Below are 27,515 nucleotides of genomic sequence, written 5' to 3'. Positions count from 1 at the left end.
GATTGGTATTTGTTCCATATTTTCATATCTTTGACATAATGAAGGATTTTACAACATAACTCTTGAGTGTGGTGATCACTGATAAATTGTTCTCGAACTTCATGTATGGAGTTATACTGAAAAAGGGACATGACACTATTTTTAAAAAACAATACAAAAACATATCCGACTATAGTCATAGGTATGCCATATACTTATGACTTTTGGGGATGTTTCTAACACAAATACACTCCTCTTTAACCTAAATGGGGACATTCAATGGGAAACTTTCCTTAGGGAACTGGTTAATACAATGAACTCGGATTATTAAACATCTGCATATATTAAGATATGTGTAATGATTTGGGGGATGGATTGCTTTATCTTAGTCCTCATTCTGATTGGTATTTGTTCCATATTTTCATATCTTTGACATAATGAAGGATTTTACAACATAACTCTTGAGTGTGGTGATCACTGATAAATTGTTTGTTGACTTTATAGGTAGATTTATACAGAAAAAAGGAACATGATAACATCTTTTAAAAAATCCCAAAGCATATCCAACTATAGTCATCAGAATGCCATAAACTTCTGACTTTTGGGGACGTTTCTAACACAAATACACTCCGCTTTAACCTAAATGGGGACATTCAATGAGAAACTTTCCTTAGGGAACTGGTAAATACAATGAACTCATTACACATACCTCAACATATGCATATGTTTCATAATGAAACATATGCATATGTTGAGGTATGTGTAATGATTTGGGGGATGGATTACTTTATCTTAATCCTCATTCTGATTGGTATTTGTTCCATATTTTCATATCTTTGACATAATGAAGGATTTTACAACATAACTCTTGAGTGTGGTGATCACTGATAAATTGTTCTCGAACTTCATGTATTGAGTTATACTGAAAAAGGGACATGACACTATTTGTAAAAAACAATACAAAAACATATCTGACTATAGTCATAGGTATGCCGTACAGTATACTTATGACTTTTGGGGATGTTTCTAACACAAATACACTCCTCTTTAACCTAAATGGGGACATTCAGAGGGAAACTTTCCTTAGGGAACTGGTAAATACAATGAACTCTGATCATTAAACACATGCATATGTTAAGGTATGTGTAACTACTTTTCGGATGGATTTCTTTATCTTAGTCCTCATTCTGATTGGTATTTGTTCTGTATTTTTAAATCTTAGACATAATGAAGGGGTTGTTCTTTTTTTTAACATAACCCTTGCTTGAGTGTGGGGATCATTGATAAATTGTTTACAGACTTCATGGATAGATTTATACTGAAAAAGGGACATGATACTATTTTTAGAAAAAAAATCCCGCAACATATCCAACTATAGTCTATGCCATATGCTTATGACTTTTGGGGACGTTTCTAACACAAATACACTCCGCTTTAACCTAAATGGGGACATTCAATGGGAAACTTTCGTTAGGGAACTGGTTAATACAATGAACTCGGATTATTAAACATCTGCATATATTAAGATATGTGTAATGATTTGGGGGATGGATTGCTTTATCTTAGTCCTCATTCTGATTGGTATTTGTTCCATATTTTCAAATCTTAGACATAATGAAGGATTTTACAACAATAACCCTTACTTGAGTGAGGAGATCACTGATAAATTGTTTGTTGACTTTATAGGTAGATTTATACAGAAAAAAGGAACATGATAACATCTTTTAAAAAATCCCAAAGCATATCCAACTATAGTCATCAGAATGCCATATACTTATGACTTTTGGGGACGTTTCTAACACAAATACACTCCGCTTTAACCTAAATGGGGACATTCAATGAGAAACTTTCCTTAGGGAACTGGTTAATACAATGAACTCTGATTATTAAACATCTGCATATATTAAGATATGTGTAATGATTTGGGGGATGGATTGCTTTATCTTAGTCCTCATTCTGATTGGTATTTGTTCCATATTTTCAAATCTTAGACATAATGAAGGATTTTACAAATATAACCCTTACTTGAGTGAGGAGATCACTGATAAATTGTTTGTTGACTTTATAGGTAGATTTATACAGAAAAAAGGAACATGATAACATCTTTTTAAAAAATCCCAAAGCATATCCAACTATAGTCATTAGAATGCCATAAACTTCTGACTTTTGGGGACGTTTCTAACACAAATACACTCCGCTTTAACCTAAATGGGGACATTCAATGAGAAACTTTCCTTAGGGAACTGGTAAATACAACGAACTCATTACACATACCTCAACATATGCATATGTTTCATAATGAAACATATGCATATGTTGAGGTATGTGTAATGATTTGGGGGATGGATTACTTTATCTTAATCCTCCTTCTGATTGGTATTTGTTCCATATTTTCATATCTTTGACATAATGAAGGATTTTACAACATAACTCTTGAGTGTGGTGATCACTGATAAATTGTTCTCGAACTTCATGTATGGAGTTATACTGAAAAAGGGACATGACACTATTTTTAAAAAACAATACAAAAACATATCCGACTATAGTCATAGGTATGCCATATACTTATGACTTTTGGGGATGTTTCTAACACAAATACACTCCTCTTTAACCTAAATGGGGACATTCAGAGGGAAACTTTCCTTAGGGAACTGGTAAATACAATGAACTCTGATCATTAAACACATGCATATGTTAAGGTATGTGTAACTACTTTTCGGATGGATTTCTTTGTCTTGGTCCTCATTCTGATTGGTATTTGTTCTGTATTTTTAAATCTTAGACATAATGAAGGGGTTGTTCTTTTTTTTAACATAACCCTTGCTTGAGTGTGGGGATCATTGATAAATTGTTTACAGACTTCATGGATAGATTTATACTGAAAAAGGGACATGATACTATTTTTAGAAAAAAAATCCCGCAACATATCCAACTATAGTCTATGCCATATGCTTATGACTTTTGGGGACGTTTCTAACACAAATACACTCCGCTTTAACCTAAATGGGGACATTCAATGGGAAACTTTCGTTAGGGAACTGGTTAATACAATGAACTCGGATTATTAAACATCTGCATATATTAAGATATGTGTAATGATTTGGGGGATGGATTGCTTTATCTTAGTCCTCATTCTGATTGGTATTTGTTCCATATTTTCAAATCTTAGACATAATGAAGGATTTTACAACAATAACCCTTACTTGAGTGAGGAGATCACTGATAAATTGTTTGTTGACTTTATAGGTAGATTTATACAGAAAAAAGGAACATGATAACATCTTTTAAAAAATCCCAAAGCATATCCAACTATAGTCATCAGAATGCCATATACTTATGACTTTTGGGGACGTTTCTAACACAAATACACTCCGCTTTAACCTAAATGGGGACATTCAATGAGAAACTTTCCTTAGGGAACTGGTTAATACAATGAACTCTGATTATTAAACATCTGCATATATTAAGATATGTGTAATGATTTGGGGGATGGATTGCTTTATCTTAGTCCTCATTCTGATTGGTATTTGTTCCATATTTTCAAATCTTAGACATAATGAAGGATTTTACAAATATAACCCTTACTTGAGTGAGGAGATCACTGATAAATTGTTTGTTGACTTTATAGGTAGATTTATACAGAAAAAAGGAACATGATAACATCTTTTTAAAAAATCCCAAAGCATATCCAACTATAGTCATTAGAATGCCATAAACTTCTGACTTTTGGGGACGTTTCTAACACAAATACACTCCGCTTTAACCTAAATGGGGACATTCAATGAGAAACTTTCCTTAGGGAACTGGTAAATACAACGAACTCATTACACATACCTCAACATATGCATATGTTTCATAATGAAACATATGCATATGTTGAGGTATGTGTAATGATTTGGGGGATGGATTACTTTATCTTAATCCTCCTTCTGATTGGTATTTGTTCCATATTTTCATATCTTTGACATAATGAAGGATTTTACAACATAACTCTTGAGTGTGGTGATCACTGATAAATTGTTCTCGAACTTCATGTATGGAGTTATACTGAAAAAGGGACATGACACTATTTTTAAAAAACAATACAAAAACATATCCGACTATAGTCATAGGTATGCCATATACTTATGACTTTTGGGGATGTTTCTAACACAAATACACTCCTCTTTAACCTAAATGGGGACATTCAGAGGGAAACTTTCCTTAGGGAACTGGTAAATACAATGAACTCTGATCATTAAACACATGCATATGTTAAGGTATGTGTAACTACTTTTCGGATGGATTTCTTTATCTTGGTCCTCATTCTGATTGGTATTTGTTCTGTATTTTTAAATCTTAGACATAATGAAGGGGTTGTTCTTTTTTTTAACATAACCCTTGCTTGAGTGTGGGGATCATTGATAAATTGTTTACAGACTTCATGGATAGATTTATACTGAAAAAGGGACATGATACTATTTTTAGAAAAAAAATCCCGCAACATATCCAACTATAGTCTATGCCATATGCTTATGACTTTTGGGGACGTTTCTAACACAAATACACTCCGCTTTAACCTAAATGGGGACATTCAATGGGAAACTTTCGTTAGGGAACTGGTTAATACAATGAACTCTGATTATTAAACATCTGCATATATTAAGATATGTGTAATGATTTGGGGGATGGATTGCTTTATCTTAGTCCTCATTCTGATTGGTATTTGTTCCATATTTTCAAATCTTAGACATAATGAAGGATTTTACAAATATAACCCTTACTTGAGTGAGGAGATCACTGATAAATTGTTTGTTGACTTTATAGGTAGATTTATACAGAAAAAAGGAACATGATAACATCTTTTTAAAAAATCCCAAAGCATATCCAACTATAGTCATTAGAATGCCATAAACTTCTGACTTTTGGGGACGTTTCTAACACAAATACACTCCGCTTTAACCTAAATGGGGACATTCAATGAGAAACTTTCCTTAGGGAACTGGTAAATACAACGAACTCATTACACATACCTCAACATATGCATATGTTGAGGTATGTGTAATGATTTGGGGGATGGATTACTTTATCTTAATCCTCCTTCTGATTGGTATTTGTTCCATATTTTCATATCTTTGACATAATGAAGGATTTTACAACATAACTCTTGAGTGTGGTGATCACTGATAAATTGTTCTCGAACTTCATGTATGGAGTTATACTGAAAAAGGGACATGACACTATTTTTAAAAAACAATACAAAAACATATCCGACTATAGTCATAGGTATGCCATATACTTATGACTTTTGGGGATGTTTCTAACACAAATACACTCCTCTTTAACCTAAATGGGGACATTCAATGGGAAACTTTCCTTAGGGAACTGGTTAATACAATGAACTCGGATTATTAAACATCTGCATATATTAAGATATGTGTAATGATTTGGGGGATGGATTGCTTTATCTTAGTCCTCATTCTGATTGGTATTTGTTCCATATTTTCATATCTTTGACATAATGAAGGATTTTACAACATAACTCTTGAGTGTGGTGATCACTGATAAATTGTTTGTTGACTTTATAGGTAGATTTATACAGAAAAAAGGAACATGATAACATCTTTTAAAAAATCCCAAAGCATATCCAACTATAGTCATCAGAATGCCATAAACTTCTGACTTTTGGGGACGTTTCTAACACAAATACACTCCGCTTTAACCTAAATGGGGACATTCAATGAGAAACTTTCCTTAGGGAACTGGTAAATACAACGAACTCATTACACATACCTCAACATATGCATATGTTTCATAATGAAACATATGCATATGTTGAGGTATGTGTAATGATTTGGGGGATGGATTACTTTATCTTAATCCTCATTCTGATTGGTATTTGTTCCATATTTTCATATCTTTGACATAATGAAGGATTTTACAACATAACTCTTGAGTGTGGTGATCACTGATAAATTGTTCTCGAACTTCATGTATTGAGTTATACTGAAAAAGGGACATGACACTATTTGTAAAAAACAATACAAAAACATATCTGACTATAGTCATAGGTATGCCGTACAGTATACTTATGACTTTTGGGGATGTTTCTAACACAAATACACTCCTCTTTAACCTAAATGGGGACATTCAGAGGGAAACTTTCCTTAGGGAACTGGTAAATACAATGAACTCTGATCATTAAACACATGCATATGTTAAGGTATGTGTAACTACTTTTCGGATGGATTTCTTTATCTTAGTCCTCATTCTGATTGGTATTTGTTCTGTATTTTTAAATCTTAGACATAATGAAGGGGTTGTTCTTTTTTTTAACATAACCCTTGCTTGAGTGTGGGGATCATTGATAAATTGTTTACAGACTTCATGGATAGATTTATACTGAAAAAGGGACATGATACTATTTTTAGAAAAAAAATCCCGCAACATATCCAACTATAGTCTATGCCATATGCTTATGACTTTTGGGGACGTTTCTAACACAAATACACTCCGCTTTAACCTAAATGGGGACATTCAATGGGAAACTTTCCTTAGGGAACTGGTTAATACAATGAACTCTGATTATTAAACATCTGCATATATTAAGATATGTGTAATGATTTGGGGGATGGATTGCTTTATCTTAGTCCTCATTCTGATTGGCATTTGTTCCATATTTTCAAATCTTAGACATAATGAAGGATTTTACAAATATAACCCTTACTTGAGTGAGGAGATCACTGATAAATTGTTTGTTGACTTTATAGGTAGATTTATACAGAAAAAAGGAACATGATACCATCTTTTAAAAAATCCCAAAGCATATCCAACTATAGTCATCAGAATGCCATATACTTATGACTTTTGGGGACGTTTCTAACACAAATACACTCCGCTTTAACCTAAATGGGGACATTCAATGGGAAACTTTCGTTAGGGAACTGGTTAATACAATGAACTCTGATTATTAAACATCTGCATATATTAAGATATGTGTAATGATTTGGGGGATGGATTGCTTTATCTTAGTCCTCATTCTGATTGGTATTTGTTCCATATTTTCAAATCTTAGACATAATGAAGGATTTTACAAATATAACCCTTACTTGAGTGAGGAGATCACTGATAAATTGTTTGTTGACTTTATAGGTAGATTTATACAGAAAAAAGGAACATGATAACATCTTTTAAAAAAATCCCAAAGCATATCCAACTATAGTCATTAGAATGCCATAAACTTCTGACTTTTGGGGACGTTTCTAACACAAATACACTCCGCTTTAACCTAAATGGGGACATTCAATGAGAAACTTTCCTTAGGGAACTGGTAAATACAACGAACTCATTACACATACCTCAACATATGCATATGTTTCATAATGAAACATATGCATATGTTGAGGTATGTGTAATGATTTGGGGGATGGATTACTTTATCTTAATCCTCCTTCTGATTGGTATTTGTTCCATATTTTCATATCTTTGACATAATGAAGGATTTTACAACATAACTCTTGAGTGTGGTGATCACTGATAAATTGTTCTCGAACTTCATGTATGGAGTTATACTGAAAAAGGGACATGACACTATTTTTAAAAAACAATACAAAAACATATCCGACTATAGTCATAGGTATGCCATATACTTATGACTTTTGGGGATGTTTCTAACACAAATACACTCCTCTTTAACCTAAATGGGGACATTCAATGGGAAACTTTCCTTAGGGAACTGGTTAATACAATGAACTCGGATTATTAAACATCTGCATATATTAAGATATGTGTAATGATTTGGGGGATGGATTGCTTTATCTTAGTCCTCATTCTGATTGGTATTTGTTCCATATTTTCATATCTTTGACATAATGAAGGATTTTACAACATAACTCTTGAGTGTGGTGATCACTGATAAATTGTTTGTTGACTTTATAGGTAGATTTATACAGAAAAAAGGAACATGATAACATCTTTTAAAAAATCCCAAAGCATATCCAACTATAGTCATCAGAATGCCATAAACTTCTGACTTTTGGGGACGTTTCTAACACAAATACACTCCGCTTTAACCTAAATGGGGACATTCAATGAGAAACTTTCCTTAGGGAACTGGTAAATACAACGAACTCATTACACATACCTCAACATATGCATATGTTTCATAATGAAACATATGCATATGTTGAGGTATGTGTAATGATTTGGGGGATGGATTACTTTATCTTAATCCTCATTCTGATTGGTATTTGTTCCATATTTTCATATCTTTGACATAATGAAGGATTTTACAACATAACTCTTGAGTGTGGTGATCACTGATAAATTGTTCTCGAACTTCATGTATTGAGTTATACTGAAAAAGGGACATGACACTATTTGTAAAAAACAATACAAAAACATATCTGACTATAGTCATAGGTATGCCGTACAGTATACTTATGACTTTTGGGGATGTTTCTAACACAAATACACTCCTCTTTAACCTAAATGGGGACATTCAGAGGGAAACTTTCCTTAGGGAACTGGTAAATACAATGAACTCTGATCATTAAACACATGCATATGTTAAGGTATGTGTAACTACTTTTCGGATGGATTTCTTTATCTTAGTCCTCATTCTGATTGGTATTTGTTCTGTATTTTTAAATCTTAGACATAATGAAGGGGTTGTTCTTTTTTTTAACATAACCCTTGCTTGAGTGTGGGGATCATTGATAAATTGTTTACAGACTTCATGGATAGATTTATACTGAAAAAGGGACATGATACTATTTTTAGAAAAAAAATCCCGCAACATATCCAACTATAGTCTATGCCATATGCTTATGACTTTTGGGGACGTTTCTAACACAAATACACTCCGCTTTAACCTAAATGGGGACATTCAATGGGAAACTTTCGTTAGGGAACTGGTTAATACAATGAACTCTGATTATTAAACATCTGCATATATTAAGATATGTGTAATGATTTGGGGGATGGATTGCTTTATCTTAGTCCTCATTCTGATTGGTATTTGTTCCATATTTTCAAATCTTAGACATAATGAAGGATTTTACAAATATAACCCTTACTTGAGTGAGGAGATCACTGATAAATTGTTTGTTGACTTTATAGGTAGATTTATACAGAAAAAAGGAACATGATAACATCTTTTAAAAAAATCCCAAAGCATATCCAACTATAGTCATTAGAATGCCATAAACTTCTGACTTTTGGGGACGTTTCTAACACAAATACACTCCGCTTTAACCTAAATGGGGACATTCAATGAGAAACTTTCCTTAGGGAACTGGTAAATACAACGAACTCATTACACATACCTCAACATATGCATATGTTTCATAATGAAACATATGCATATGTTGAGGTATGTGTAATGATTTGGGGGATGGATTACTTTATCTTAATCCTCCTTCTGATTGGTATTTGTTCCATATTTTCATATCTTTGACATAATGAAGGATTTTACAACATAACTCTTGAGTGTGGTGATCACTGATAAATTGTTCTCGAACTTCATGTATGGAGTTATACTGAAAAAGGGACATGACACTATTTTTAAAAAACAATACAAAAACATATCCGACTATAGTCATAGGTATGCCATATACTTATGACTTTTGGGGATGTTTCTAACACAAATACACTCCTCTTTAACCTAAATGGGGACATTCAATGAGAAACTTTCCTTAGGGAACTGGTTAATACAATGAACTCGGATTATTAAACATCTGCATATATTAAGATATGTGTAATGATTTGGGGGATGGATTGCTTTATCTTAGTCCTCATTCTGATTGGTATTTGTTCCATATTTTCATATCTTTGACATAATGAAGGATTTTACAACATAACTCTTGAGTGTGGTGATCACTGATAAATTGTTTGTTGACTTTATAGGTAGATTTATACAGAAAAAAGGAACATGATAACATCTTTTAAAAAATCCCAAAGCATATCCAACTATAGTCATCAGAATGCCATATACTTCTGACTTTTGGGGACGTTTCTAACACAAATACACTCCGCTTTAACCTAAATGGGGACATTCAATGAGAAACTTTCCTTAGGGAACTGGTAAATACAACGAACTCATTACACATACCTCAACATATGCATATGTTTCATAATGAAAACATAACCCTTGCTTGACTGTGGGGATCATTGATAAATTGTTTACAGACTTCATGGATAGATTTATACTGCAAAAGGGACATGATACTATTTTTTAAAAAATTACAAAGCATATCCAACTATAGTCATTAGTATGCCATATGCTTATGACTTTTGGGGACGTTTTTAACACAAATGATTTGGGGGATGGATTGCTTTAGCTTAGTCCTCATTCTGATTGGTATTTGTTCCATATTTTCAAATCTTAGACATAATGAAGGATTTTACAACATAACTCTTGAGTGTGGTGATCACTGATAAATTGTTCTCGAACTTCATCTATTGAGTTATACTGAAAAAGGGACATGACACTATTTGTAAAAAACAATACAAAAACATATCTGACTATAGTCATAGGTATGCCGTACAGTATACTTATGACTTTTGGGGATATTTCTAACAAATACACTCCTCTTTAACCTAAATGGGGACATTCAGTGGGAAACTTTCCTTAGGGAACTGGTAAATACAATGAACTCTGATCATTAAACACATGCATATGTTAAGGTATGTGTAACTACTTTTCGGATTGATTTCTTTATCTTAGTCCTCATTCTGATTGGTATTTGTTCTGTATTTTTAAATCTTAGACATAATGAAGGGGTTGTTCTTTTTTTTAACATAACCCTTGCTTGAGTGTGGGGATCATTGATAAATTGTTTACAGACTTCATGGATAGATTTATACTGAAAAAGGGACATGATACTATTTTTAGAAAAAAAATCCCGCAACATATCCAACTATAGTCATTAGTATGCCATATGCTTATGACTTTTGGGGACGTTTCTAACACAAATACACTCCGCTTTAACCTAAATGGGGACATTCAATGGGAAACTTTCGTTAGGGAACTGGTTAATACAATGAACTCTGATTATTAAACATCCGCATATATTAAGATATGTGTAATGATTTGGGGGATGGATTGCTTTATCTTAGTCCTCATTCTGATTGGTATTTGTTCCATATTTTCAAATCTTAGACATAATGAAGGATTTTACAAATATAACCCTTACTTGAGTGAGGAGATCACTGATAAATTGTTTGTTGACTTTATAGGTAGATTTATACAGAAAAAAGGAACATGATAACATCTTTTAAAAAAAATCCCAAAGCATATCCAACTATAGTCATTAGAATGCCATAAACTTCTGACTTTTGGGGACGTTTCTAACACAAATACACTCCGCTTTAACCTAAATGGGGACATTCAATGAGAAACTTTCCTTAGGGAACTGGTAAATACAACGAACTCATTACACATACCTCAACATATGCATATGTTGAGGTATGTGTAATGATTTGGGGGATGGATTACTTTATCTTAATCCTCCTTCTGATTGGTATTTGTTCCATATTTTCATATCTTTGACATAATGAAGGATTTTACAACATAACTCTTGAGTGTGGTGATCACTGATAAATTGTTCTCGAACTTCATGTATGGAGTTATACTGAAAAAGGGACATGACACTATTTTTAAAAAACAATACAAAAACATTTTCGACTATAGTCATAGGTATGCCATATACTTATGACTTTTGGGGATGTTTCTAACACAAATACACTCCTCTTTAACCTAAATGGGGACATTCAATGGGAAACTTTCCTTAGGGAACTGGTAAATACAATGAACTCTGATTATTAAACACACGCATATATTAAGGTATTTGTTCTGTATTTTTAAATCTTAGACATAATGAAGGGGTTGGGTTTTTTTTAACATAACCCTTACTTGAGTGTGGGGATCATTGATAAATTGTTCTCGAACTTCATGCATGGAGTTATACTGAAAAAGGGACATGACATTATTTTTAAAAATACAATAACTGGTAAATAACTGGAACTGGTAAATGATGTGGGGGATGGATTGCTTTATCTTAATCCTCATTCTGATTGGTATTTGTTCCATATTTTCAAATCTTAGACATAATGAAGGATTTTACAACATATCCCTTACTTGAGTGTGGGAATCATTGATAAATTGTTCTCTGACTTCATGGATAGTTTTATACAGAAAATAGGGACATGATATCAAAAAAAAAAAATACAAAAGTATATCCAACTATAGTCACTAGTATGCCATATTCTTATGACTTTTGGGGACGTTTCTAACACAAATACACTCCACTTTAACCTAAATGGGGACATTCAAAATCCTGCAGTTTATTTATGTTTCTTTGTTTCAGAATAATAAATAAATAAATTAAACAAATAGCATAATATTCCTCTTTATAAAGCTTATTTATTTTTCCCGTTTCATTAGCCTCTCTTAATTAACAAGATAATCCTCATTGTTAGCTTGCACATGAAAAACTTAAGGATGCTAATAAACATCCTTTATTATTTTAGAATCATAAAAGCATAAAAAAAATTAAATCCCCTAAAATATTGAATGTTTGGTTCATTCAAACATCCCTTGATGTTTAATCCAAGACGGCTCTGAATGTGTAACTTATATGTGGCTAGCTTTTTCGGGCTAATTAGCTCGAATCTTTTTTTTCCCAAATCATCAAGGGCACATCTAGCAAGCCAGTATTAGCAGTTATTACTAAATAACTTTCTTACATTCAAACAGAAAATGCTGAAACTTGTCAGCAGAACCCTTAAGATATAGGTATAAAAAACTAAAAAAGTTTTAATCACTTTTCATACCTTTAAAGCTGCTCTACATGCTGCTGCTTGCACACACCTCTATGGCTGCGATCAAGGCCTATGGTGACATAGAGGTCTTACCTCACCTCCCCTATCTTTAGGCTGTCCCTGCTCTGTGCCTCTTCACTCTCACACACACACGAACTCCAGACCTGCATTCATCTCTTTCCTCTGAGCCCCCCCACCCGACAAACATACAAAACTCTAAACATCGCCCTTTGACTTACTGCCCCACCCCCACTTGCACACAAACTCTTTCCTGAAAGCACTCTGATTGTATGACACTAGTGTTCATTGTATTATGTTGTACATAGGACTTTTGTTTTGTTTTTATCTTTAAGGTTTTCACTGTACACTGTAGACCGTGGGAGCATTACAATTTAAAATTCCTGTGTATCATCTGTACATGTGGGTTTTCACAATAAAGCTGACTTTGAACTTGACTTGAGTCAAGCTCTGCACATATCTCTAAGACCCAGTCAACCATGCTACAGAAGCTAATCTTTCCCACTTGTATCCAGGATATAATTTTTTTTCTGTCATGATCCATATGTAATGACCATTGTCTTACACAGTTTTTGATCAGCTCTTAAAGAAACTTTGGTGAGAATTAAGTTTTATGCCATATGCTTGTGACTTTTTATGCTTTTTAGGTATTAACATTGAAATTTAAATTTAGCTCAGCTGTTTCACCAAATTTTGGATCCCTGCACCATCCAACAGAAATTCAAGAAACATCTTAAATATTTTGCACTAAAAGTATCAAGAATTTAGAGTAATTTATGTCAAGCTGCAGTTCAGAAAGCAAATATGAACCTAAAGTGCTCCATTATTTCATGCATCTGCTTCACATCATGCCAAATAATTCTTTAAAAAATATTAAAACTATTTATATCATAATTACGTGAAATATGACTCTTTTGTATTTTCTAGTGTCTTCTTTACCCTTTAAAAATATAATCTACTAAATAGTCTACTGATTTCTATTATTTAGTCAAGAGAACAAATGTTTGTTTATATAAAACCATTCATACAGAAGAATGTTGAATAAGATTTTCAAAAAAGATCAATATATTAAAAGAAATCTTACACTATAATAATATAAGGGTTAGGGAGAGGTAATACACACACAAAAAAATCCAAGATATGTCACTTTTGGGGACAGTGGAAATTCTTGCAATTTCACACACTTCCACTAGGGGCAACATAGAGTTATACACAGATTGCAAAAATTTTTGGGGGCAATGTCATACACATACACAAAAAATCTAAAAAATGTCACTTTTGGGGACAGGTGAGATTTTTGGATTAAAATATGTTTTAGAGCATGCTGAACGTTGTTAGAGGTAAATCTAATTGGGGACGGTGGTTTTGGTCCCCAAAGGTAGAGGTGTCCCCAATTGACTGGTGTGTGAGCTGACAGAAGTCCCCAATTTTGACACAAGCAAACTCACACACACACACACACACACACACACACACACACACACACACACACACACACACACACACACACTTTCACCTTCGTAAAACTGAAAAGGTTATATTTAAGAGGGGGCTAGCTTTTTGGCACATTTCCGATCAACTCTTCCGTTTTAAATGCATCCCACGTTCGGACAAACCCAAAGAACGACCTCAGTGGACTCCCGCTGTACAGCCGGAACAGTTCTGCTCCACGGCCTAAAGTGACGGCCTCGAGATCAGAGTGGCCGTAGGTGTGTTATGCAAGCCTAATGGATAAAAAGATCATTGTTTTCAAGACGCCTACAGGGATATTTCATGTAACAGATCCACTTGTGAAATCGCAGCTTTTTAACATTTGAGTCTTGGCTTCAGAGGTGGTGAACACTGCTGTGAGAGGGGAACATGAGTCTTAAGTCCTCTGAAGGTGCCATAAATAATTATTTTCAACCCTCTTTAAAAAACTAAAATAATATGCAATATGGTTAAATCAGAAAAAGCAGGAATTATCCAAGAGATAGACTAATGAAATGGTTTGTGTTACTTGAGCTTTTCAACTATTCTAAAATGGTGATGATGATAACGCTTTCTACCCAAGGTTATTGAGCCTACTGTGATACAGGTCAAAAGCTTTAAAAGGACATGACTTATGCTAATCTTTTATTAATTATGATGAGGAATCCATACAATTTAGTCAAGGTGTCTCTACTTGCAAAGTACAAGTGTTACAGTGTAAGCTACTATAATGTGGTTTTACACAGCTTCAAACCATGCCTATGTATCCCGCTTTTTACCCTATGACAGCTGGGATAGGCTCTAGCTTCCCCTCTATGTAACCCTTAATTGGATAAGTGTATTAGGAATGGACAGATGTAGATTCACCTTTTTGCAGTGTTGGTGATATAGTTTGAGAATTTCAGAATGTAAAAATGTATTTTAATAAAAACTGTTTATAATTTTTAAAGGCGACATGTATTTTATTCTCGACCTAGTCACCTAATGTATTTCTCTTGAACTGCAGAGAAGTCATGTTGATGTCCCAGCAACATTCTTGTACATGAGAATTAACCAATTTGCAAAGGTAAATGTTAAAATGACTATCTGTATTAAATAACTGATTTTAAAAAAAAGATATAAATTAAAATTAAATAGTTATGCCAAAAACATAAGTAAAATCTGTTTTAGAAACCAAAGGAACAATGATAAAGTTACAATTTTCTTTAGTGAAATCGCATAACTGCATGCAAACATTTGCTGCTGTGCAACATTTTTACAAGCCAATTTTAATAAAAGTTAAGAAGCTGATAAGACAGGAAACAAATCTTGGTGAGAGAGACATTTGTCTCTTTATTTTAAATTAGCTTGGAAGGAAAGCAGATGCTTGCATGTTACTGCCAAAAATCACACCTTCAAACAGCATTCAAAATGGCCGATGATCTTACCTGCTTCTGGGCAGGAACATGGATTCTTTGATGAAAACTGAGCCAGACAACAGGATGTACCAGCAGCTTCCTATGTCATCAGGGCTGAAAGACAGAAAGAGATACATTAGTTCAGAATGTATTAATGGTGATACTTTGACACGAAGCAGCCAAAAATATAATTAAGGTTGATGAACGAAATGAGAATTTTTGTAGATTTGGATAGATGAGCCTATAACTGATGAAAAGAACCCAAAGAAACCCAAAATGCTCTGGGTCTCAATCGGTTATTTGCAGGATGTGTAAAACAAACAGGATCCAAAGGGTCAGCAATTTAACATCCTACTGGCATCGTAAGACACCGCCAGGCATCCTAATGCATCACAGCTATTCTGGCTATTAAAAACAGATTTGCAAGTAAGGTGAAATATTTCATTTGATTTGTTGCTGTGGATAATAAAAAGAAAAAACAATTCTTGACAGAAGTTCCCAAAAGGGCTCCCTGCTTAATCTATGCCACTACATGAGGGGCATGGATTCCATCATCAGTGGGTGTACAAGGCTCTCTGCAGACTTGTATGCACAACAACTACACTACAAGGCCACCAAAAGCACAAAGATCCTCCAGGTAGACTACAGAGTAGTATAATAAGAACAAGTAGTCTTCTGTGGAGTCTGCAGCTATCTTTGTGAATGCCCACAAGGCAGAACACTTCCTGCTTTTACCCTCTACGACAGTAAATTGAAAATGTTTATGTACAAATCAATATATTGATGGAGCTTATTTGCTGTGTCAGTTTACTTATCACCATTTTCTGTGCAGGTACTGTGACTTAATGCATCAGTGATGCAAGACTGCTCGCTGCGCCAAATGATTAATAAAATTACAAAAAATGTAAAAAAGCGAGAAACTGAAAGGAAGGGAGAGAGAGAACTGTGAATGAACTGAAGACTCATTTCTGTCCCCACACAAACAGGAAAATGGGCCTCTGAAATAAACTCACACTGACCTCTGGATGATGCAGCTGATTGTCAAGTCATTTTCCAGGGAAAATGACAGGTAAAAAACAACAACACTAAACATCAAGACTGTGCACTTTTTTCAGCTTTAAGGATTGTGTGGCAGTTCATGTGAACCACAGGCCTTACTAAGGAACATCAAAAGACTCCATTGAGGAGAATTTGCCTACAGATAAACAACTCACTAAATATAATTTTCAGAAATCACATTTGGTACGTCAGTGTTAATAAACTACGCTGCTAATGTTGAAAGGATATCCTCAGATTTTAAAATTCATCAGTTTTGTCTCTGTAATCATCTCGCTTATCCTTGGGTCTTCACAGATACCGCAGGGATTGCGCCGAGATAATCTCAAAAGGCTGAACCTCTATCAGTGGTACATGCAGGATTATCAAAGAGACATACATATTAACCTAATGAGAATGTAAACAAAGAAAGAACAATAATCATAAATAATAATAATGCTTGCTTTCGTCTATACGCAATCAATTCAATGCAGAGCGCTTCAAGGGGAGTCAACATATATAACTGCTGTGCTGGTGAGATAAAGTATAAGGAAGCAAAATGCTGCTGTACCAGCATAAATTGTGAGTTATGTGTTACTGGATTTAGTTAAGTATAAGCTTATATCAAAACAGATTACACCGGAGACACTGTGCTGCATTTTTCAGGTAATTACAACAGTGATCAGTGAATTTTTTGACTGCTTTGTGAGTCCCAAAAAAAAGCCATCGCTGACAGCCTTGTCAATCAGACGTGTTGGGAAACGCACCTCTGACAGTAAAGAAGCAAAAATCCAGAGAAGGAAATATTCCCGTCACATGTAACACTGATACCAACCTTCAGCAGTATGGGAAATCTGACATGAATCATGAAGTCCTAGCAGTTATGGGCAAAACATGCCAGTACTTGTAAACTGCTGTAATTTATGCTACCATAACTTAATTCACCATAGCAGTTAATGGTTACTTTGTTAGTTAATATCTCTCGGCTGGCCTGGGAACGCCTTAGTGTTCCCCCGGATAAGCTGGAGGAGATGGCTGGGGAGAGGTCTGGCTTCTCTGCGTAGGCTGCTGCCCCCGCGCCCCGGATAAAGCGGAAGAAGATGGATGGATGTTAGTTAATGTTTCCAAATGTATCTGTTAATTACACAATTTAAAGCTGGTTGAACCCCCCTACTTGTTCAGTCTTTTTCCTAGCTGGGTTGTCATGAACTTTAACATATTAACTGTGGCCTGTAGAGTTTAAGATCTACCTCTTGCGTTTTGCGCAGTTTATCAAATAACATTTTAAGAAACCTAACAATCCCATATAAGCACAAGTTTAAGTGACACTGAAGTTTATGCTTCATTAAAAGGCAAAAAACGTAATTCTCTTTGCTATGAATGCACAAAATGATCTTAACAGCAGGCTAAAATAAATGCTTCTCTATATGACGCCTGCCTCCACCAGTCTGTTTATTAGTCTGTACTTTAAAATGTCACCGTCTCACAGAAGCTGAACGTCTGCAGAAATCAAATCTCTTACTTGAAGTTTCTCTGGTGTTAATAAGACATCAGCTTGAGTTATTATTTCTGAGCATAATCCTGGTTCAAGTAAGACGTTTTAATTGGCAAGATAATGGAAATTAATAACCAGTCACATCTGCAAGGTGGGACTGGTTTTTACTAACAGAAAGGTAAAAGATGGGTGCCCTTATTATACATCTTGTTCTTCACAGAAATGTATATCCACACCCACCATCACTGTGCTGACTGAGTTTTTTCCCCTTTTAATCAAAGGGAACAAAGTCTTGCCCCTCCTTCCTCCTCTCCACATTTTCCTTGCACAACTAATGAGGCTGCAGACAGCACACCCTACTGACACACAGCAAATTCTTCCTCCACAATCATCCCTTCTCTTTTCCCCCCTTTTCTCCACTGATCTCCATCTGGTTCCCTGCAGACTCGTTCAGTCCTTTATATGGTTCTTCTTTACATTTGGATACGACACGAAATGAAATGTTCAATTATTAATTGCCGGCATGTAGGGAGGGAAGCGAGGGAAGCACCTCACATGGCTGAGAAGTAGGAGGAGAAGATACAACACCAAAAAAGTAGGAGATAGAAGACTCTTATGTGGAGCGACAGCTTGACTGAACTGGGTCATGAGTACTGGAAGCAGTAGTCAAATGCTAAGCATCATCCACCAAAACCCTCACAGGGAAACCTTTAACAGTGGGGGATCTGGTTGATCGCCATGGAGGCAGCAGCAGGGGTAAAATGGGGACAAAATTTTATGACAGATTTTCACAAAATTAGGTTTGACTTTTACAAACTGTTTCATTAAAGAATAATTGCCTTTTGCAAATAGTAAAGGGAATCATAGTTGGCTCTTAGAAAAAATATTTTACAGGCTCAAAAATTCACGGTTTAACTGTTCTGAACATTATGGTTTGGGGGTTTTCCCGTTTTCCTAGTGTGCTACAGATTTTTTATAAAAGAGTTACTAAGCCCAAAGTCCACACCAACATTTCAGTACATTTCTTTTATTAGATGGTCTGACTTTATAACACACATTACAGTTGTCAAAAAAAGTCTTTACATTTCTGCAAGTGTAGTTTTTGACTTTCATTAAATTAACTGCAAATGCAAGTCTTTCTATGCAACAGAATATTGTAAAATAAATGCATAAAAAAGGCCAATTTTCGATATATATTATTGCACATATTATTACAACACACACACAAACAAACAATCAGGAGTTTCAAAACACTAGAAGTGTTTCTACACTCGCATTGAGGGACATATAAGCAACTCTGACTATTTTAACTTGTCATGCTGCTTTCACCATGGACTCGGGAGACTGGCAGTCTCACAATGTTGTGTTGATATTTTGAAATAAAGCATTCAAAGTTTTCAACTGTCCAACAAACACAAAATTAAAAAAGAAAAAGAAAAAAAAAAGGTCAGGAGACGACAGAGTCTACTGGTTAATGTCCAGCGCTTAAAACTTTTGACCAAACTACTTTTTTTTGCATAACTCCAAAATATTTCCTTTCAACACAGGATATAACAAAAAAAAGAAAAAAAAATCTTATTCTAAAAATAAACATCCAGCTGTCATTTTTCTGTCATTAAAAAGCAGCTCTACCAGATACTTAGCAAATGACTAACGTCTCCATGTCACTGCCACACAAGCTGAACAGAATTTACTGGAATGAATAATTATATAAGCTGACTGGTCGCTGTGATGAGTTTTTCAGCTCTTTCTCCCAGAGTTTTCCTTCATCTACCTTCCCATGACGCCGTTTATGAAGGAAAGCAGCTTCACGCTGTCACATGGAACAGGAGCTGCCTGTGAGGGCAACTTTCCGACAGCTGCTCCCTCTGAACCTTAGCCAGGGGTTAAAATATCAGTCTGTTAAGTGTTCTTCTTTAATATTGTCAGAATATATTGGATAAAATGTGTTTTCTCCTCGACAGAAATAAGTTGCTTCAGCAAATCATTTTTAAAAACACTAATTAAAACAAAAAAATAATTCATTGATTTACAAAAAAAGAAAAAAAGACCTCAGTTCATTATGACAAACATTATCTGCTTTTTTTACAATTACTGTCCATTCAAAGTCCCAAGGCAATTTTAATTTGTCCAACCAAAAACAAAATAAAACGCAAAAATTGCACAGGATCAGAAGTTAATGTGAAACCACATTAATGGCTTCAAAAATATATATATAATAATATAATGCTTGTTTTAATGGTACTGTAGTTGTGTTAATTTGTGTAGGTATTTGCCTACAGAGGGGAGATTTCAACCTAGACTATGTTCACCATTGCAGTTCTCCAAAAAACCTACCAGCGCATAACTCAACTATACCGCTCGAATGCTGCCTGGTTGGCAAGTGGGTCAGACCGGGGAAGGGAGTGACAGCAGTGATGACTAGTAACAGGAGAGGTATCACACACACACACACACACACACACACACACACACACACACACAAAAAAAAACCCTGAACTTCAGCTCTTTGCATGTTATAACTCTGCTCTTCTCCACAGTGGCTAAAGGACCGACAACAGCACAACCAAAGTAGCCCATAAACCAGCTGTTCTTTAGTCACTGCCTCTATCTGGCAACCAATGCTCTCTGCAGATAGCTCCCTGTGGTCTGCAACGCACAATGCCCTGCAAATAAATACAGTTGGATTTTTCACTCAGCAGAGGGTCAAAAGTCAAGGGTTTCATTTATAGAGCTGACATGGAAGAGGTTAAAGACCAGCCAGATGATGCTAACCCTCTTCACCAGCCAATGTGCCAGGTCAGCCACCATCGAGGGTTTAGCACTTTAATCTTCGGATGGTAAATCCAGAGAGGTTCAGATTTGCAGAATGCAGGATGCGATGTTTTCATGTGATACCGAATGTGTCTTTATGAGTGTGCAGCCCAAGGCAGTACTTTTTAAAACTATCACCCTTATCATCCAATCGTTACTGCAGGCCTGCCAACAGCCATGCAGGGCCTGCAAAGTTATAAGCGTGGAAGTCATTACAAAGGTCACTTCAGCAGGACTGCATGTTTGCTGAACAGAAATAAATATACAAATAGACAGCTGGGATTCAGTTCTATGTAAAATGTCCTTTTGAGGCAGTCAACTTTAGCGCCAACTAAAAAAAAATGCATAAATACATAAATAAAGTCTCCTAAATGTCTTGGAAATTATTCTGACATTTGATTAATTGTCACTGTAGACCAACTTTAAATGCGGTTTACATTTTTTTTTAAACTAATTTCTTTAGTATTGCAATGCTTTACACTATATGTGGTTTTCTGGGATACAACTTAATATTGATACTATCAAAATTTAATTTCCCCATTAACTTTTAGAGCCCTCACTTTGCAGCCTATTATTGCCACTGTTATAAACAGAAGAGGAGAGAAAGAGACTGGTAAAAGCTTGTGTTTTCAGTATAGCAGGCTGATTAAAACCCTGCAGAGAAAGCTCAGTCTGATCGTCTGCTGTTTAATACACAGCTCTTATAAGGGAGAGCATTGACCATTTTTTATAGGTTAATACAGCTTGGCACGCATATACAAATACATGCAAACACACAGCTGTACACAGACACAACCAGAAACACTGGCGTAAGCGTGCACAGTTGTGCAAATCAAATGAGGCAATTTCCCAAAAACAAAATAGCATGCTGCATTTCTGTGCTTTAGCTCAGGGGTAAATTAGCACACTACCTGCAGTTATGCTCTCCGCTTTGTTTGTGACCACACCAAGGAGCTAGTGCTGAAAATGACAGTTTCATGTGAAATTTTATCCACATTTTTTTTTCATTGTTTTCATTTTCATAAAGATGTTTGACAACACTGAAACCATAGAGAAAGACAGCAGCTCAAGAGCTTCTTTCCCAGTTCAGTGAGAAAATACTGTATTAATGTACTTTAAAGGTCCTATCTGACAACCAACATTCAGTAGACTTTAAAATCCACACTAATTTTGTAATTTATGTCACCACCACCACTTAAAGTGCCTACTCATACTCAACCGCAGATTTATGTTATGTTAACAGTTTTATGTTAACAGTTTTAACATAACCTCACAACCAACAAAGCACATAACAGTACAGTTACCTGCAAAGGCCTACACAAAGACAAAAGTAAGGAATTCAAAATGTACAAGACATTTCATTTTCAGCAACACTTCAAACTATTTTAGACAATTATTGCTATTTAAATAGCATTAGCACTACTGCAACCTCTATACTGTCAGTCCAGTCAGAGAATGTGTTAACCACACATTACTAGTAATAATAATAATTTGGTTTTTCTGAAGCAATAAAAAGCAGTCAGGTTTAACATTTATTAATGATGACTTTGCAAACAGTTACTGTAAGGGGCTATGATGACATTAAAAATACATTTTAACAACTTGGGTTAAAAGTGAACGAGCTAATTAACTGCTTATGTCAATATAAAGTTACATATATTATACTTGAAAGCTATATTTGAAAGCTGCGTTTTCATCTGAAAACGCTCCTGTCATGGTCCTGGGCCATGTGGGCCCAGTATTCTTAGTTTTCATGTATTTTTGTATTTTGTTCTTTATTTAGGCCATGCTTCCTGGGTTGATCTGTTACGTTGTTCCTTATGTGTTTTCCCGTTGTGACTCTCACCCCCTGTGTGCCCCTCTGTGTATCTGAGCCCTCGTCCCTCCTTATGTTTTATTCCATGTTTCCCCAGCCCGTTATGTCTGTGTTTTCCCCGTGCTCTCTCTCCTCCTGTCTGAACCTCTGTGCACTTCCTGTTTACTTTGTGACTCTCACGCCTGTACATGTCATGTTCAGTTCACCCCGCCCTGTCTCGTTATGATTATCAGCGTCACCTGTGTTCCCCGTGTGTTCAAACTTTCCTCGTTTACCCTCTGTGTATTTCTGTCTGCGTCTCCCTCTGTTCGGCGTCGCGTTCTCCCTCATGCCGTGTGTGGTTCTCCCCGTGTCTTCCGGTATATGTTACTTTAGCTTTTCCCAGTTTAGTGTAGTTTTGCATTGCTTTTGTATCATCGTTATTGTTTATCACCTGTCAGCAATAAAGCTGCATTTTGAGTTTATCCCCCGTGTCTGTGAGTTTGCAATTTGGGTCCTCATCCTGCCTGCCACACGGCCGAATCATGACAGCTCCGCATTACACTATCGTTTTCAGTCGTTTTCACAGAGTTGTGCGTCCACATCGAAATGGCCGAAAACGTTCCAGCGCTGCGCATGTGTGAAACGCAAGACGATTCGACCTGCCTCATTTCTGTCTGCCGTTTATTTACTTTTCAGGACTTTGAAACATCGCGGCAAAATGTTGAGGAAAAGCACAGAGTTTTTGAAATGGACTAACAATGAGGTGGCGTTGTTGCTGCGAGTAACACAAAAGTACAAAGTTGCAAAAGCGATTGAGAGTTAAAGAATTTGAAGAAAAGCTCTCTGGAGCATGTACAAACTGATATTCATCTTTTTTAGGGCTGTCAAAATTGAGAGGAATCAAAACAACCGCTGTATAATGCCCTCTGCTATCTTTGTTTATTTGGTCACATGACTGCATCACATGACTAAAATATGTCATCGTTTTAGAAAGTCTGCGTTTTCGTGTGTCCACACTGTGACGGGACAGCTGCGTTTTTCCTTGAGGAGTGTTTCTGAGTGTGTGTACAGTAAGTGGTGTGGGGCACCTAAAGGAATCTTGCTGAAGCTGGACTGTACTGTGGCCACCATTTAGTCTGCATTCCTATTGTTTAATCAGCTCCCCCACTGCCAAGTGGGCTTCTAATGAGGTGTTGACTCTTCCACACCATCCATCAACACACACAAACACATACACACACGCACGCACACGAAGGCAGGAAAAGGGATGTTGTCCCCTCTGTAGCCCCCCGAGACACTGACAGAGTTAATTAACTATCTTAATTCTCACTCTGGGTGTTTGGAAGACTTAGATACGTGACAGCAGTCAAACACTGTGTGTGTTTTGTGCTTACCACAGTTGTGCCAGCTTTTTCAAAATGGATCCAACACACACACACGCACTCTCTGAAAGCTGTCAATGCAGCTTTCTGATCACATTAACCCTCCAAACAGATAGCTCACAGGAGGAAGCATGTAAGCATCACCACTAGTGCCTTGCTGGCTCTCTCCAAACTGAAGAAAATGCTTTTAAGAGCTATTCCAGCTTTTGTTGACAATTTAGATCAGTCACTTATTGAATCGCACTGAAATATGACTGGATATAATTTCTATGTTCGCTATCCTTCAGTTGTGCTATAGAGTGATCTGCCTCATACTGCTTCTGCACTTTAATGACATTTATTTTTATTAAGTCACCGGGGTTACTCTTCTGTACGCAGTTGGCATGTTTCTTCCCATCAATAACACCGATTTGTATCCTGAAGCAAAGGGTGCTTTGATTACAAAGAACTGAAAATACTGTTACTTTGTCTACCCATCGGTTTTTTGCTTTGTTCATGCGGCTCTGGACAAATATTATGAATACCCAAGCAGACAGAGACAGTACTTACTAGTATAGCACTTCATTGGCCTCATGTCTCTCATAACGCACCGTCTCACACATGATCCTGCAGAGAGAAGAAAGAATCACAGTTAAGCCTCATATTTGTGTTTGAGTGAATTTATGATCAAATGTTATCAATGTTATGTTATTATAAATCTATAACTAGCAAATTTCTGCATATCCTAGAGTCACCTTTAGCAACAGTCACTGACAGTCAGAAAGCCTGCTGCTGATTATAATTAAAATTTAGAGTGCTGGGACTTATAAAGAGTTGCAAGGTTGTCCATGTTAACTGGTTCACAGCGTATGGTTCTGGTTGTTGCAGTGCATTATGGTCTATCGAGGCTTTTGCTGATAGGTGAAGTGAGTTGTTTTTGCCTCATTTTCTCATTTTTCTTGGTTAAATTACACTTGGTATATAACCGTTATGACAAATCTTCTTTTCTAGGCAGATCTACAACATAAAGACTACAGTCCTTGTTCCTTATAAAATATGGTGAGCTTTATCCTCAAACTGCAGAGAAACATTTGTTTATGTCAGGGCATTGAATTTGCTGAAAATTAAAGCTTTACAAATCTCCTTTTTTATTTGGGTATGCTTTATAGTATTTTAACGTATTGATCACCAATTACATAATTGTTACTTCTAAACTTAATTCAGTAAAATATTTACATTTGCATCTGGAAGATTCCTTTCTAAAGAGGTAGGTTTTACGCATCTACGTTTAAGCTAAGCCACTGCAGTGATTTACTTTCTTACTTAACAAAAGCAGAGTGAGTATGTATTGGTATGTCCTCTAAAATAAAGCACACATTGACTATGTGGTCCCACTGCACCACTGGTTAAATGGTCTTTTTCTCAATTTTTACCCAGTTGTACTTTTACACATTTATTTATTAATTTTTTTTAACAGTGTCAAACATGATCTGCATGTCTTATGCACGATTTATAGTCCAAGTGGATGTCTGTAGCAAATATGAAGGAATTCCCTGAAGGAATTCTGATATATCCAGCTTCTGGGCCTGGGAAGAACAGACAGTCTGGCATTCTTGTTGCCTGTACAGAGGCAAAAAAATATATTTGATAATATTATAATCTGTAAACATAACTCTGCCCTGAAAAATCCAGCCTCACAGCTTCTTGTATTCTTTTTGTGCAGCAAGTTTTTTTTATAACTTTATATATATTTCATTTTTTATGTTCTAAATTCTGGAATCGAAACATTTTCACTTTAAGTCCATTCATGTCAGGCTTTCCCCAGATGCCTGTATAGAGAAGACAAACGCTCTTCAACAGTACATGCAAACCACTGTAGTAAACAGTAACTGATCAAAACACAAGCACTTTCAAAAACAGCTGCGGGTGGACAGCATGTTGTAGCCTCTTTATACAAAGACCTAAAAACAATCCCAGCTCAAGAAAAACAAGTTACTGTGAAAAAGGATCACAGAAGAAAAACAACACATTCCTCCCAAAATGTTCAGACAACAGAAGTATAATATAATCCCATCGTTAGTGGGATGTCTGGCTAGAAGCTTTTTTTTCCTTTTCTTTTTTTTTTAAAGTTACTGAAACTGAAGTTGGCAAAAGGGGTTGGTCTGTGGGACTACGGGGACATTCCTTTTCTGTACGATCCAAAACAAGGAGGAGGGAGAGGGGTTAGTGCTGGAGGCCTCTGAGGGGTCACACAGTGGAATGTTCTAGCTCGCGGGTCATGCACCGCCACATTGTTCCCTTGCTAGTATAATCCACATGTATGCACACGAGGCATGCTGGGAACAGACTTCTGACATGCAGTGTTTGGAAAGTGTGTGCCAGGCAGAGAAGATGGAGGAGCCAAAGGCAAACTGACGCATGAATAGTAGAGCAGGGAGGGCTCATTGCTTCAAGGTTTAAGCAGAGAGTATGGCCTCACGGGGACCCGGTCAGGTATAGGTACAGATTATTAGGGGAAAAGTGCAACAATGACTTCGCTTTAGTCATTTAGTCAGTTTACAGTTTAGTCATAGCAGATATTTTAGATGCTGGCTAAAGTTTCAAACAGATTTATACAACTGGGAAGAGAAAAAATTACTTCTGCAGTTTTAGAAGCTTGACATGGATAAGTGGTATTGAGGCTGGTAATGGTGGCAGGTATCATTTATTTTTATCTGGAGGAGAAAAGTCCTTTTATTTGTTCTCTTGAGAAGACAGAGGAGCCAAAATGGCTCATTTCAGCTGGTGCACCAACTCAAACCATCGAGATCTATCATAAAATAAGCTGTATGTCAAAAACTGAAAATAAGAAAAGCAGGTCAACTTTAAAGAAATATTACAAAATACATTCTTGACTGAAATGAGAAGCTCACTAAAATGTAGTGATATTTATGTCCATTTGTTAAAAATGACGTTCCAGCCAGTTAATATATGAAGAATGAACATATGTTATTCTGTGTTATGAAGAAAGACTCAAAGGTCCAGAAGTACTTAAAACTGAATAATAAATATGCTGGTTTAAGATGCTAGAGACCGACCATATATTATAGTAATAACTGCACTTGTAAATTATAGTCTAAAAAATAAATTCCAATAAGTATGCTGCTGGACGGTACACTGGCTCCTGGATTACAAAAAAATAGAAGTAGCTCAATAGCATACAGCATAGCTAGTGGTTGAATGTTAATTTTCCCACCCCTGACAACAATGCAGCATACACTGAGGAGTTGTCACCACGCATTCATTTGAATTTTAAATTCATGCAATGGGAATATCAAGCTTCAGGAAATGTTAATCAAGTACAGGGG

General features: G+C 35.8%; 1 protein-coding gene across 11 annotated transcripts in view; it reads right to left on the bottom strand.

Annotated features, from left to right (window-relative positions):
* rapgef2b (Rap guanine nucleotide exchange factor 2b) overlaps nucleotides 1–27,515 on the bottom strand; it is a 120,710-nt gene that overhangs the window by 66,017 nt on the left and 27,178 nt on the right. For all 11 annotated transcript variants that reach the window (XM_026182865.2, XM_080304699.1, XM_080304719.1 and 8 more), the window contains exons 3-4: nucleotides 24,739–24,795; nucleotides 15,696–15,779 (exon numbers count right to left, since the gene is read on the bottom strand). In XM_026182865.2, the coding sequence (XP_026038650.1) occupies nucleotides 15,696–15,779; nucleotides 24,739–24,795 (141 nt within the window). The remainder of the gene's footprint in view (nucleotides 1–15,695; nucleotides 15,780–24,738; nucleotides 24,796–27,515) is intronic.

This window comes from Astatotilapia calliptera, chromosome 2 (assembly GCF_964374335.1).
Source record: "Astatotilapia calliptera chromosome 2, fAstCal68.1, whole genome shotgun sequence".
Taxonomy (NCBI): Eukaryota; Metazoa; Chordata; class Actinopteri; order Cichliformes; family Cichlidae; genus Astatotilapia; species Astatotilapia calliptera.
This window is presented reverse-complemented; position numbering and strand designations above follow the sequence as displayed.